Below are 13,641 nucleotides of genomic sequence, written 5' to 3'. Positions count from 1 at the left end.
CAGTAGTACATTGCTTCTACTCTAAATTTACTCTGATTTACTCTAAATGTGCTGTTTGAGTACAGCTGTAAACATCCCTAAGGATACTGATTCCATGTTGTTTATTGAGCAATACAGGTTTGTCTCTAGAAGCAAATGAACTTACATACTTTTGTCTAGTTTTTTTTTTTCTTGAATTACTGTTTTTCAATGAAAATAAGAGATCATGTAGTTTGGAATATGTCACTCTGAAACAATTTTCAAACTCCCTGAAGACTGAATCTCTGAGGTCTAGTGGCATGCTACAACCAATTTTTTACAGTGACACATCCTCACAGAAGTTAGAATGACTTGACAGTCTGACAGACACTTAAAGTGTGAAGTTGAATTAAAGATATATCACTCCTGATGGATCTATTAAAAAAAATGCTGTCAGTTGAAGTAAGCACTATTCTAAGAACATATAGTACCATATCAGGGCTAGAGGGTGTTAGATAGAAAAAAAAAGCATTGGCAGATGGACAATTTTTGATAGGCCTTTGTGAATGTGAAAACAAAGCTGAGAAAGAGTTTGGAAGTCCTCATCTGTTGCCCTTCTTTGAAATACATATTTAGAAGCTCTTTGACTTTCCTCCAGTCTCCCATGATTACCTACTTAAGCTATCTCATAATCTACATGCTGTGTCTGGGGGGAGTGGAGACAGGCATGGAATTCTAGACAAAAATATCTTACTGTTGCTCTGCCTGTAAGTCCATCACCAGAACTTCTTGCTTGGGAAATATACTATAACTCTAAGAAAGGAATTGTCTCAAGTTACTATAGGAAGAATGATTTTTTTTTCCAACCTTTTGTGGTCCAAGAACAGTAAGCATTGGATGAAAAAACAAACAAACAAACAAACAAACAAACAAACAAAACAAAACAAAACAAAACAAAAACAAAAAAACAGAATAAAGTTCAGGGTATAATAAAGGGCAGAGGTTACATTTAGATATTATTTACTTCATACTCCCATAGAAATATTTGGAGACATTCATGCAATTCTCATTTAATGCATGGCTGTGCTTCAAAATATTACCATCTGTAGTTACTGAAAACTCTGTCCTTAGCAAAGATGTGTCAACAGCATTACATAGTTCTCAATGGTAGAAGGTCCATCTTGTAAGAATTCCAAACCTATTTCTTTGTTTTATGCATACTATAAATATTTATTGTTCACAGAAGTAGAGTCAGTTGTGGTGGTCTTAAACACATACATATATTTGCCAAAACCTGTCAACTAAGGCCAGGTATTGTCATGAAGATCTTTAACTGAAGCACTCTGGAGCAAAAAGTAGGAGGATCTCTGTAGGTTCAAAGCCAACCTGGTCAACATAGTGAATTCTATGCCAGTTAGTGCTATATACTGAGACCTTGTCCCTAAAACAAAAGCATTAACTATGCATTTCAAGTAACTATATTTTATTTTTGGTAAATTACATATCCAATAAAACAGATTTTAGGCCAGCATTATACATAACAAATTAGATATTATTAGAAATGTGATTTAGAGAAAGGCCATTTGTTTGTTTGAGTTAATTTTATATCCAGCTACTTCACCGAAGCTGTTTATCAGGCTTAGGAGTTCTCTGGTGGAATTTTTAGGGTCACTTATATATACTATCATATCATCTGCAAAAAGTGATATTTTGACTTCATCTTTTCCAATTTGAATCCCTTTGATCTCCTTTTGTTGTCGAATTGCTCTGGCTAGGCCTTCAAGTACAATGTTGAATAGGTATGGAGAAAGTGGACAGCCTTGTCTAGTCCCTGATTTTAGAGGGATTGCTTCAAGCTTCTCACCATTTACTTTGATGTTGGCTACTGGTTTGCTGTAGATTGCTTTTATCATGTTTAGGTATGGGCCTTGAATTCCTGATATTTCCAAGACTTTTACCATGAATGGGTGTTGGATCTTGTCAAATGCTTTTTCCGCATCTAATGAAATGACCATGTGGTTTTTGTCTTTGAGTTTGTTTATATACTGGATTACATTGATGGATTTCCGTATATTGAACCATCCCTGCATCCCTGGGATGAAACCTACTTGGTCAGATGGATGATTGTTTTGATGTGTTCTTGGATTCGGTTAGCAAGAACTTTATTGAGGATTTTTGCATCAATATTCATAAGGGATATTGGTCTGAAGTTTTCTATCTTTGTTGGGTCTTTTTGTGGTTTAGGTATCAGAGTAATTGTGGCTTCATAGAATGAGTTGGGTAGAGTACCTTCTGTTTCTATTTTGTGGAATAGTTTGTGAAGAACTGGGATTAGATCTTCTTTGAAGGTCTGGTAGAACTCTGCACTAAACCCATCTGGTCCTGGGCTTTTTTTAGTTGGGAGACTATTAATGACTGCTTCTATTTCTTTGGGGGATATAGGGCTGTTTAGATCATTAACCTGATCTTGATTCAACTTTGGTACCTGGTATCTGTCTAGGAACTTGTCCATTTCATCCAGTTTCTCCAGTTTTGTTGAGTATAGCCTTTGGTAGAAGGATCTGATGGTGTTTTGGATGTCTTCAGGCTCTGTTGTTATGTCTCCTTTTTCATTTCTGATTTTGTTAATTAGGATGCTTTCCCTGTGCCCTCTAGTGAGTCTGGCTAAGGGTTTATCTATCTTGTTGATTTTCTCAAAGAACCAGCTCCTTTATTGGTTGATTCTTTGAATAGTTTTTCTTGTTTCCACTTGGTTGATTTCGCCCTTGAGTTTGATTATTTCCTGCCATCTACTCCTCTTGGGTGAATTTGCTTCCTTTTGTTCTAGTGCTTTTAGGTATGTTGTCAAGCTGCTAATGTGTACTCTCTCTAGTTTCCTTTTGGAGGCACTCAGAGCTATGAGTTTTCCTCTTAGAAATGCTTTCATTGCGTCCCATAAGTTTGGGTATGTTGTGGCTTCATTTTCATTGAACTCTAAAAAGTCCTTAATTTCTTTCTTTATTCCTTCCTTGACCAAGGTATCATTGAGAAGAGTGTTGTTCAGTTTCCACGTGAAGGTTGGCTTTCTATTATTTATTTTGTTATTGAAGATCAGCTTTAGTCCATGGTGATCTGATAGGATGCATGGGACAATTTCAATATTTTTGTATCTGTTGAGGCCTGTTTTGTGACCAATTATGTGGGCAATTTTGGAGAAGGTACCATGAGGTGCTGAAAAGAAGGTATGTCCTTTTGTTTTAGGATAGAATGTTCTGTAGATATCTGCCCGATCCATTTGATTCATAATTTCTGTTAGTTTCACTGTGTCCCTGTTTAGTTTCTGTTTCCATGATCTGTCCATTGGTGCAAGTGGTGTGTTGAAGTCTCCCACTATTATTGTATGAGGTGCAATGTGTGCTTTGAGATTTACTAAAGTTTCTTTAATGAATGTGGCTGCCTTTGTATTTGGAGCATAGAGATATCTTTATAATAAGTATATAGAAATAGGATTACTAGTGCTAGTGTTCAAACATTGAGAGAATCTCACCTGTTTCTACCTTATGTTTTCACATTCTACAGAATTTCACCATTGTTCAACTCTGCCTATTTACACATGGAGAACAATACGAAAGTGGTAAGCAATTCTTCCATCTTCACTGAAACTTAACTTTAAATGCCATACCAAGTAGCTTCATCCTTTCACTGGCATTTATTTTCTTTCCAAGTTTCTAGATAATATTGATTTAGGGCCTGGGATAGTGGGAAACTTTACTAAGAAGGAAGTAAGATATAAACAAAATTATACATCCATCTGAACATACTGTATTTCTGGAGTATCAACTTCTTCTCACTGATTTGGCAAAGGTTTGTAGGTAAATATAAGGCGTCTTCTGGACATTAGCCCAATTGACACAGCTCTTTACCTATATTTCTTCATGGTTAATTCATTCATCTGAGGTTCAAAAATGTTAAGAACATTAAGAAATACTGGCATTTGGACATATTTTCTGCTCATATTATCAAAGAATAAAGATGGTCTATATAGAAAATATAAACAATAAAACCACCTCTGTAATAGCTAGTTTATCTATGGCTGCTATAAACAAATGTTAACCAACTTAAAGAATTCCTGAATGCCTCTATGGATACAGAGAAGGATCTTAGGCCCTGGGTACAGAAAGATGAAATTAGATTTTTCTTCTTCTTCTTTTTTAATCTCACAGTTTATAAAGGAGAAATAAACATTTAATAATTCATTAAAAGTTATGCAAGTATTATAAAGAAGAAATATGAGGACAGGTAATATATTGAATGACTTACACTGAGCCACCTCCTTGCTGCACATCAGGAGACTTGGGAACAACTACCTTGCTATAACACTACAGATTTCTAGATAGAAACATGGTGATGACAAATATTTTGGACAGAAACTTTCCAAGGCCTCCTGACAATATAATGCTATAAATGGTTTCTAATGTTGAAAGAAGCTAAATGCCAGTAACTGTACATATGTTATTGCCTCTATTGTATATAAATACATATAGTTTTCTCTGCAACAGAGATGTCACAGATGTTACTTGCTCCAGGTCTCATAGCCTGGGTTAAGTGAGATTGAGATTTTGATTCAAAATATCTCATTTCAAATTTCCAGATATTTTAAAAAAAAAACACTCTTTAAAGCTGCTTCGAATAGCATAATTGTAGTAGATACACATGTTGAGAATTCTAGTTTCAAATCTAAAGTCAAGTCATTTTAATTCTTTAAACCACTTTTCCCTTTTATTTCTTACTTGAAAATTTCATGCCTGAAATCACTGTATCTTAATCATATCCACCCCTTGTTCCCCCTCTAACTCCCATAAAGATCCTTCCATCATTTCCTCCAAACTTCATCTTCTCCTTTTTTTCAATTTTTTATTAGATATTTTCTTCATTTACATTTCAAATGCTATCCCGAAAGTCCCCTATACCCTCCCCCTGCCCTGCTCCCCTACCTACCCACTCCTGCTTCCTGGCCTTGGCATTCTCCTGTACTGGGGCATATAAAGTTTGCAATACCAAGGGCCTCTCTTCCCATTTTTACCAAGTTATACTGAATGTAGAAGTCATTCCTTACCTACTCTACAGCTTATAATGAAATACAAATGAAATCATAGAAACATAGTTAGAACAGACAAAAGAGTCTGCATGTGTGTGGGATGTTACTAGCTCCAGAATCATGAAGTGCCAGTTCTTGAGTGTCATGTCATGGAGCATATAATCTCTGTATTGCTTGCTCCTAGTCAATGCTTTGTGAGGAAAAATGGCTAACTAGGAAGGGTTTGGGATTAGACCATAGTATAGTGGTCCATAAACATGTCTCAAACCAATTTCTATTCATTGAGCCTCATATTCATCATCTCTAAGATTTCTCTAATCCAGTGGTTTTCAACCCTCGTAATGCTTCAGCCCTTCAATACAGATCCTCCACTTGTGGTCACCCTAACCATTAAAATTATTCTTCTTTCAACTTTCATAACTGTAAGTTTGCTACTGTTATGAATCAGAATATAAATGTCCGAAATGCAGGATAGCTGATATGTGACCCCTGTGAAAGGGTCATTTGACCTCTGAAGTGTTCACCATCCACAGGTTGAAAACCAGTGCCAAACTGAGGCTTTTTAGAAGACTTCTTATAATCAGAAAACATGATATATACTAAGTTGCATATATTAAGCTTTCTCTACCTGGAACAGAGCATCAGGTTGCACACCACTGGGACCTGCAAATGCAAAAGGAGGTTGAATCTAAGTGGGCTAGGCTCTGTCAGCTCATCAGCTGTGAGTGGTGTGCAGCACTAAGTAAATTGCACTTAATGAATTAAAGATGAAAGAGACAGCAGGGAACATGAATGTAGAAGACCTTTCACTTCAAATTTAAAGGGCCCATTTTATGATGATTTGTGGTCTGTAGATTTTTACACTCATTCCCTAATTGTTTACTTGAAACAGCATGTACTGTTTGAAATGATGGGAGCATAGGGACCAGACAAAGGAACCAAATAAAGAATTCAAGTTGGTAAACAAGACCTGTATATCTTAGCCATGGAGTCTCCTCCTGGAACAGAGGCTGAAGTTTGAGTGCACAGCAGGTAAAGTTTGAGTTGAGTGGTAGACATGCAGGTGAGGTTCTACATTGTATATCACTCAACAGTCATTTCTTCATGGTTTATCTCTGTGTTCAAGCAAGCTATAGAATCTATGGGTTTGAAAGAACAAGATCATTTTTATGATGCCTCACTGTTTTACAATTCCTGGACTTTCTATGCTAATGTCCCACAGTGGAAGAATTCTAGTTCTGTTTGTCCTCTAATGATAAAGAAGTCAGAACTTATCTCACAGTGAGAGCCACCCATCTCTATTCCCACTCTCTCAATTTTATCTTTAAATAGCTTTTTTCTTGACACAGAGAATAAAGTAGTCTACATGAGAGTCATTTGAAGAATACTGCTCATGTATCAAACTTCTCCCTTGCTCTCCAACTTAGACTTAACATCTCAGTAGCTTGGTTTATGACTTGGAAAACAGCAAAGTTGCAGTCAGGAAGTGAAGTAGTAAACATAAAATTTGTTATTGAGAGATACAAATATTAGTGCATGTAGATAGCAAAATCTGTGCAGTAGAGATCCCTATGTTGCATGTGTGGCTCTTTGATGGATTTAAGACTCATAAAGGGAACCAAGGGATTGAGACAGAATATTTGTGGTACTTGTAACTTCATAAGAAGCTAAGCTATGAGTTCAACTGAAGATGGAGAAACATTGAAAATGAAAAGAAACCCTAATATCTGATTCACCACAGTGTTCTGAAGGACATAAGTCATACCAGCTTGCCTGCTGTGTTTGTGATATGGGGATATGTAGATAACTGTGTTCTCTTATTCATAGACAGAGAAGAGTAGACTATTATAATCCTTTGGAAGGAAGCCATAATGTCCCAAGAACAGGGTCAGCTTGACTGCTACTTATGCTGCCATCTCCAAGCTAGACAAATATTCTGTACCTAGACCTGACCTGCACTAGAACAGTGCTTAAGGAAGTCATAGAGGCTTAGAAAAAAACAATCAACATACCATATACTACTTTGGAGCTGTTTTGGGAGATACAGTTTTAAATATTCTGTACCTAGACCTGACCTGCACTAGAACAGTGCTTAAGGAAATCATAGAGGCTTAGAAAAAAAACAATCAACATACCATATACTACTTTGGAGCTGTTTTGGGAGATATAGTTTTACTTCCAAAAATGACCTAAACTGAGTTTTGAGGTATATCCCTGTAACCTTGGTACTTAACGTTGATAACTCAGGAAGACCATGAATTTGAGGCCAGCCATGGCTACAGAGAAAGTTTCATCCAACCAAGGCTAAAGAGTGAAAACTTGTCTCCACCCTCCTTCCAAGTGTCCATAATGCTAAAATCAAAAGGACCCTTAGAAAGAAAGCCCTCAAACTAATGTTTCTCAAAAGTATTAATTGAAATTTCTGCATTAACATCACATATAGACCTTATTTAATATCCATATTTCTAGGACTTATCCAAGAGCAAATATTCCATACTTTCCATAGATGAAATAAAAAAAAACTGAATGTTAAAATCCAAGGAGATTCTGGGACCTGTGTGTGTGTGTGTGTGTGTGTGTGTGTGTGTGTGTGTGTATGTGTGTGTGTGTGGTCAGTGTCCAATATTCTCATGATTAAATCCAAGGACACTTATACAAATATTAACTGAAACCCCTATAAAAGTATGCCTATGTTCAGTAAGCTTTTGAGTTAGAATTTATGGATTATGCTAAAATGTAAGGATCCCAATACTCTTCAGAATACAGATAAAGATATGTAGGTCCAGACAAAGAAAAAATAGCTTATTCAAGGTTATTCTACACTGATATCTCTAAGAAAGTCCAAAGAAATGCTCCTCTGCTCACCTTTATGAGAGGGATACTTCAACTTATTACCTGTGACTACCAATTTCCTTAGATGTTCTGAAGCTCAAGATAGAATTTTAGTTTCTCTTTGTAGTTTCATGATCACAGATAAAATAGTTTAAAAGTAAGAGTGTAAGGTCACAAAGATCTCTTATACAAAATACAGCACTGCAGGCCTGAGCTACTTGGTTCTTTGTTACTAGCACCAAGTGCCTGAGATAGTCAGCTTAAAGGAGAAAAATATTTATTTTTGCTCACTATTTTGGTAGTCAGTTAGCTCTATTGATATGGGGTTTGGGGCAGGGTGGAAACACATTTTCATAGAGTCCAGAAAGTAAAAAGAAAGAAAAAAAGAGTCAACCTTGAACCCAACATTGTCCTTGAACACTTAGGTCAGTGGCCTGTGCCCTTTCATCAAGCACTACTTCTTAAGAGCTCTAACACCTTCCAATTGAGCCAAGCTGAAAAGCAAATCCTTAAGTCATGTTCTTTTTGTGGACATTCCAGATCTAATAATCCATATAAAGAGATTTCTTCAAATGTCATCTCAAATAGTTTTGTGTCCATAGTAACTATTAACTATGGTTTTGAGCTAAGTGTCTATAACCAAAATGGCTCATAAAAATTTACAGAAACCATTTGTTGTTATAGTTTTCACAGCTGAAACATGTACTTATTAAGCAAAAGCTTATATTTATGCAGTTTCTATATAATCTGGTCCAGCCACATGGGTCTGATAGTCCAAAACCTATGCATTTGAAATTTCTGCTCTGTTTCAGCTTTGGCTCTTTAAGGCTACATCCTTCAGACTGGCAGTCTTTGCAACAGCATCTTCTATGGACAATCCAATAGAAGGTCAATGACCTCAGGCAGAAGTAATTTCACAAATGAGATGACCAGGTAGATTTTCTCTGAAGGAATGAGTATTTGCCATTGACAACAATAGCATTGTATGATTTGCATGTGGGCTAATGCTTTTAATTTAGCAAGTGTTTCACCCTTGCTACATAATTAGAAAAATTAAATGCTAAGCCACCCTGAATACATAATTCTATATAGAATTAGGAGCTCTCACAAAGATATAAAATTGCTGAGGGTAGAAAGAAAGGTCAAAAGTCAGAGACATAAAGGAAAAGTTCTAATCATACCTTTCCAATTAAAAAAAGTTTACTAGAGGTCTACAATTCCTTCTTATTTCATTTCTGAAATCAAAGAGGTCTATGAGATGTAAGTCATTTTTTCATTAGTTTGTTTCTAAAATCCAGTTGACAGCAAAACTTGACCTGATTTGACATGAATTTCATCTATAACCAATTGAGTATGAATATTCAGACATTTTTTCCTGCTGAAATTTTAATGGCTTAATTATGAGATGTCTCCCCAGATACTGCAGGAAATGTTATATAATAAACAGTAATGCAATGTGTTACCTTTGAAGAATCTGAAAAGGTGAAATTTGAATTTTAAAACACAGATGTACAACTACAGACCTAGAGGAATGATTGCTAACATTTATGGGCCTTTTGCCACTAACATGAAGCTGTGACAGTCTCCTTTCACTTCAGCCAACCATCAAAATCTATGAGGTAGGTGTTATAAGCATTTCTTTTATGAATATATTTGCTTATTTTACTGTGTAAATAGTATTGGTACATATGAGACATAGTATACTCCAGTAATAGCATTTAGAACTGTTAAGACAAAAAACAAGCTATAATTTAAAACTTATTCTTGACTAAGTGCAAAGGCTATACCTTCTGCCTGGAATGCATTCAACATGAACAGTGCCCTAGGAGAAATGCTGTGATCCATGCATTTATGTGAACATATGTATACACATAAACATTTTGGTACATGCAGATATTAATATATATACACACAGAGAGAAATGCTATGCTTATAGTATATGAGCAATACTTTAATGTTTGGAGAGTGATTCTCAAAGAGATTAAAAACTTGTTCAGTCTTACAGCTATTGGCTGAGCCAGAATTGTCTCAGGTCATTTTGTCTGTAGAGGACTGACACATATACATCTCCACAAGAAACACACACACACACACACACACACACACACACACACACCAAAGAGCACAAAATCAGAAATCATAATATACAAGCAAAATGTCAGTAAGACAACAATCCCCAAACAAGCAAATTGTGACAAAACAATACACAAAAATATACCACTGAGTTCATTTTACATTTGCCAACAACTGCTTGGCATGTGCCCACACTTAAGTGTGGTCAATATACACAGTGAGACTCTACTGGTAAAAATTAATTTTCCTTTGTAAATAGATTTCAGTTGGAGATTGCTTTCTGGTTAGGGATGGGAGCTATTGTCCATTTTGCCCTCCTAACTCTAGGACCCTATTTGAGTTGAACTTCTACAGGCCCTGTGCATGCTGCCACCATCTCTATGAGTTCATCAGGTCTGAAAGACAAGGTTTCTTTGGTGTCTAGCATTACCCTGGCTCTTATAATCTTTCTGCTTCCTCTTCTACCATAGCTCCCCGAGCCCCTGAGAAGAGGACTTTGATGAAGACATCCCATTTAGGACTGATGTCCCAAGGTCTCTCACTTTCTGCACATTGTCCAGTTATAGATCTATATTACTTCCCACCTACTAAAAGAAGAAGCTTATCTCATGATGAATGAGGAAGACACTAATCTTTTGAGTATAGCAGAATGTCATTAAGAATTATTTTATGCCTGGCATGGTGGTGCATGCCTTTAATCCCAGCACTTGGGAGGCAGAGGCAGGCAGATTTCTGAGTTCAAGGCCAGCCTGATCTACAGAGTGAGTTCCAAGACAGCCAGGGCTACACAGAGAAACCCTTAAAAACAATCCCCTTTTGTTTCTTAAAAAACAAAAACAAAACAAAACAAAAAAAGAATGATTTTATTGTTATATCCTTATATCAGAACAAGTTTTTGGTTTATTCCTAGGTCAATGGCCTATCTACTGAGAGACTTATATTTTGAAAGAATCAGTGATAATATGTTTTTGATCATTGGCAGCCTATTGAAGCCTGTTTAAATTGTGTCTTTAATAAGGAAGGATAGTCAAAAAATGAAATAAATAGTAGTTCAAAATAACTGACATGTCACTTGCTTGTGGATTATTCTGAATTTTTATTGGTTACTTTCTTCTTATCAATGCTTGGAGGAGTGTTGAACATTTTCATCTTTATACTTTTAAGAACAATCTGTTCTTATTTGTGAAGTTCTCAATCTTATGTCTTTATCTTCCTTGTGATGCCCTAATTATTTCTATGGCAACAAAAATGTGACCTTAGACAAGGAAATGGTAGAAAAAAATAGATTAACCACACAACATTCAGATATTAGGTAGCAATGGAGGCTTAAAGTAGTGAGTGTGAAATAGAGTCAGTGATTATTTCAATATAGACTACAATACATATTCTAATCACATTGGAAATCTTAGCAAAGTGTCTTTGAAAAGTTATTCAGTGGGTCCTTGCTGGGACTTGGTTTTCTGTATTCCTAAAAATGTCTCTGGTTAGATCAATGCTCTAGATACCTGATCAATTTTTGGGTGGTCAGAAGCATGATGTATCATCACACTCACATAGAGTATGGATAGCTGGAGGAACTGCTGCTTTTGATTGCTTCTATGATAAGCATCCTAAATCTGATATTAACTAGCTAGGTGACCTTAGACAAACATTTTTGTTTCTCTGAGTCTCTGTTTTTAATCTGTAAAATCATATTTTTTTTTTAGTCTGTATGATCGCAAAGAATATTTTGGACTCTAATCTAAAATCATTTGACAGTGATTATAAAAGACATTTTAGAACAATAAGTTAGTGTGAAGTTTAATAGCTATCTTTATAAAGAAAGAGAAGAAGAAGAATTACTGTGTCTATTATATGTATTTTCTTAATTCAAATACTCTCCTCTATGTATCCTAAGGTGATCCGTGTCTTTGGAATGTGTAAAACACTGACATTCTCCATTAAGAAGAAACAGTGATGTATAGAAGATAATGGTTTTTGTGGCATCTCTTCAGCTCAACTCAGCATTCTCTAGTGATATTGAATAGCTGTTTTCTGCTTGGACACAGCGCTGTCCTTTCAGATCCTAAACCAATCCACTGCCTGTCCCTTGGTCTTGGGTACTAGCACTGAATTTCTATTCAGTTCTACATAATTGCAAGAGACACAATGGAGAAGTGTACAGAATCTCTACCAAACTTAAATGCAGAGACTTCCTTTTTGAGAGGAGGCAATCTGATTCTGCAGCCACAAGTTCAACATCCAACTGATGATAAGCCTCCTATAACAGGGCAAGTTGTACCTGCCCTGAATACCCCAGTGATGTCTGGTCCTTACTCAGGTGACCATATTCCTCAGTTTCATGGTAACCCAGCCAGTGTCAAAGGTTTTTTTGCTCAGGTGACCACCTATTTGAGGGCTCTGGATATTTCTAATCCTGCAGATAATGCCCGAGTCAAGCACTTTTTTGACTACCTGTCACAGCAGATGCAAAATTGTGATGTCCTATCTGAGTCTACCCAGAATAATCTATTGAAACAATATGAGAACTTTGTTCTTGAGTTACAGCAGTCACTTGGTGAACCAATGACACAAGAAACGACACCTCCAATGAATGTTACAGTTGACAAAAGCAACATTTCTCCACAGGATGCTACCAATTTCCAACTTCATGCTCCAAATTTAAGTTATAGTGAGACCAATCAGAGAGACCACTTCCAAAATGGACAAGCTGACCCCACTCAGAATGAAGAAATCACAGATATAATGGACAACCTACCAGATTTGATCACTCAGTGCATTCAGCTAGACAAAAAACACAAAGACAGGCCAGAGCTCCTACAGTCAGAAAGTCATGTTCCAATGTTTGCTTCTACAAATCATTACCAGTCCTTCATTGGCCCCATGCGTCCACTACCAAAGGATGGGCCTAGACAGTTGCAGGGAGCCCACCTGCCTGTCACTCCTGCCAAAAGAGCCCGCCAGCAAGAAACTCAGTTATGTGTCTACTGTAACCAGGCTGGTCACTTCACAAGAGATTGCCTTGCTAAACGTTCTAGAACTCCAGCAAGGAAAAAAATGTAGCTAGTTTACTAGTAAGAGGAGGATAGGAAATCACTTTGTAAACTCATACCCTCTCACCTTGGGCCTTAGTGATTTATAAACTTTCACAAACTTCAAAATACAAATGAGTTGCTGTGGCATCACATTAAAAAACAGACAAAAACATTTACATCCCCAGGAATTTGAACAACCAGAACTTGTTGTTTGAAAGATAGCCCCTCCTCAAACTTGTCCTAACAACAATGATGAAGATAATTAACAGAAACTTAATAGTTGGGACCAATCAGCTTCAAGAGTTCTAAAGGTTCGCAAACAATATTCTCTACAGTCTGAGCCAAAACATAAATAAATAAATAAAAAATAAAAAAAAATTTAAAAAAAATTAAAAAAAAAAACCCTCACAATGTACTGAGATCCACATCCCCACCAAAGGATGAAATCGTGGTTGATTCTATTGGACCAAATCCCATAGCTTATGTGCCTAGGACTGAGCCCAAAGCTTTTATCATCTTCTTTATTGATCTGTTTCTTAGTGACTTGTTTGTTCAGGTCTTTTGTTTGCACTCATAGTGGCATCACCATATCCAACAATACCTTTGTCATCAAGAGACCAGAATCTGGATTCTGTTCTACCTGTTAATCAGACTCTAGTGCCAACA

At 36.4% G+C, this 13,641-nt stretch overlaps 1 protein-coding gene across 1 annotated transcript; it reads left to right on the top strand.

Annotated features, from left to right (window-relative positions):
- The first annotated feature begins 11,860 nt into the window (after nucleotides 1-11,860).
- On the top strand, nucleotides 11,861-13,003 carry Rtl4 (retrotransposon Gag like 4). The gene has a single exon (XM_085837563.1). It carries the CDS (start codon nucleotides 12,089-12,091, stop codon nucleotides 13,001-13,003), a length of 915 nt encoding a protein of 304 aa, XP_085693689.1. The 5' UTR covers nucleotides 11,861-12,088.
- The last annotated feature ends 638 nt before the right edge of the window (nucleotides 13,004-13,641 follow it).

The sequence above is a fragment of the Mus caroli genome, unplaced genomic scaffold, assembly GCF_978045245.1.
Source record: "Mus caroli unplaced genomic scaffold, Mus_caroli_1 scaffold_5, whole genome shotgun sequence".
NCBI classification, from domain to species: Eukaryota; Metazoa; Chordata; class Mammalia; order Rodentia; family Muridae; genus Mus; species Mus caroli.
Note: the sequence above shows the minus strand (reverse complement) of the source record. Positions and strands in the feature narration are given on the sequence as shown.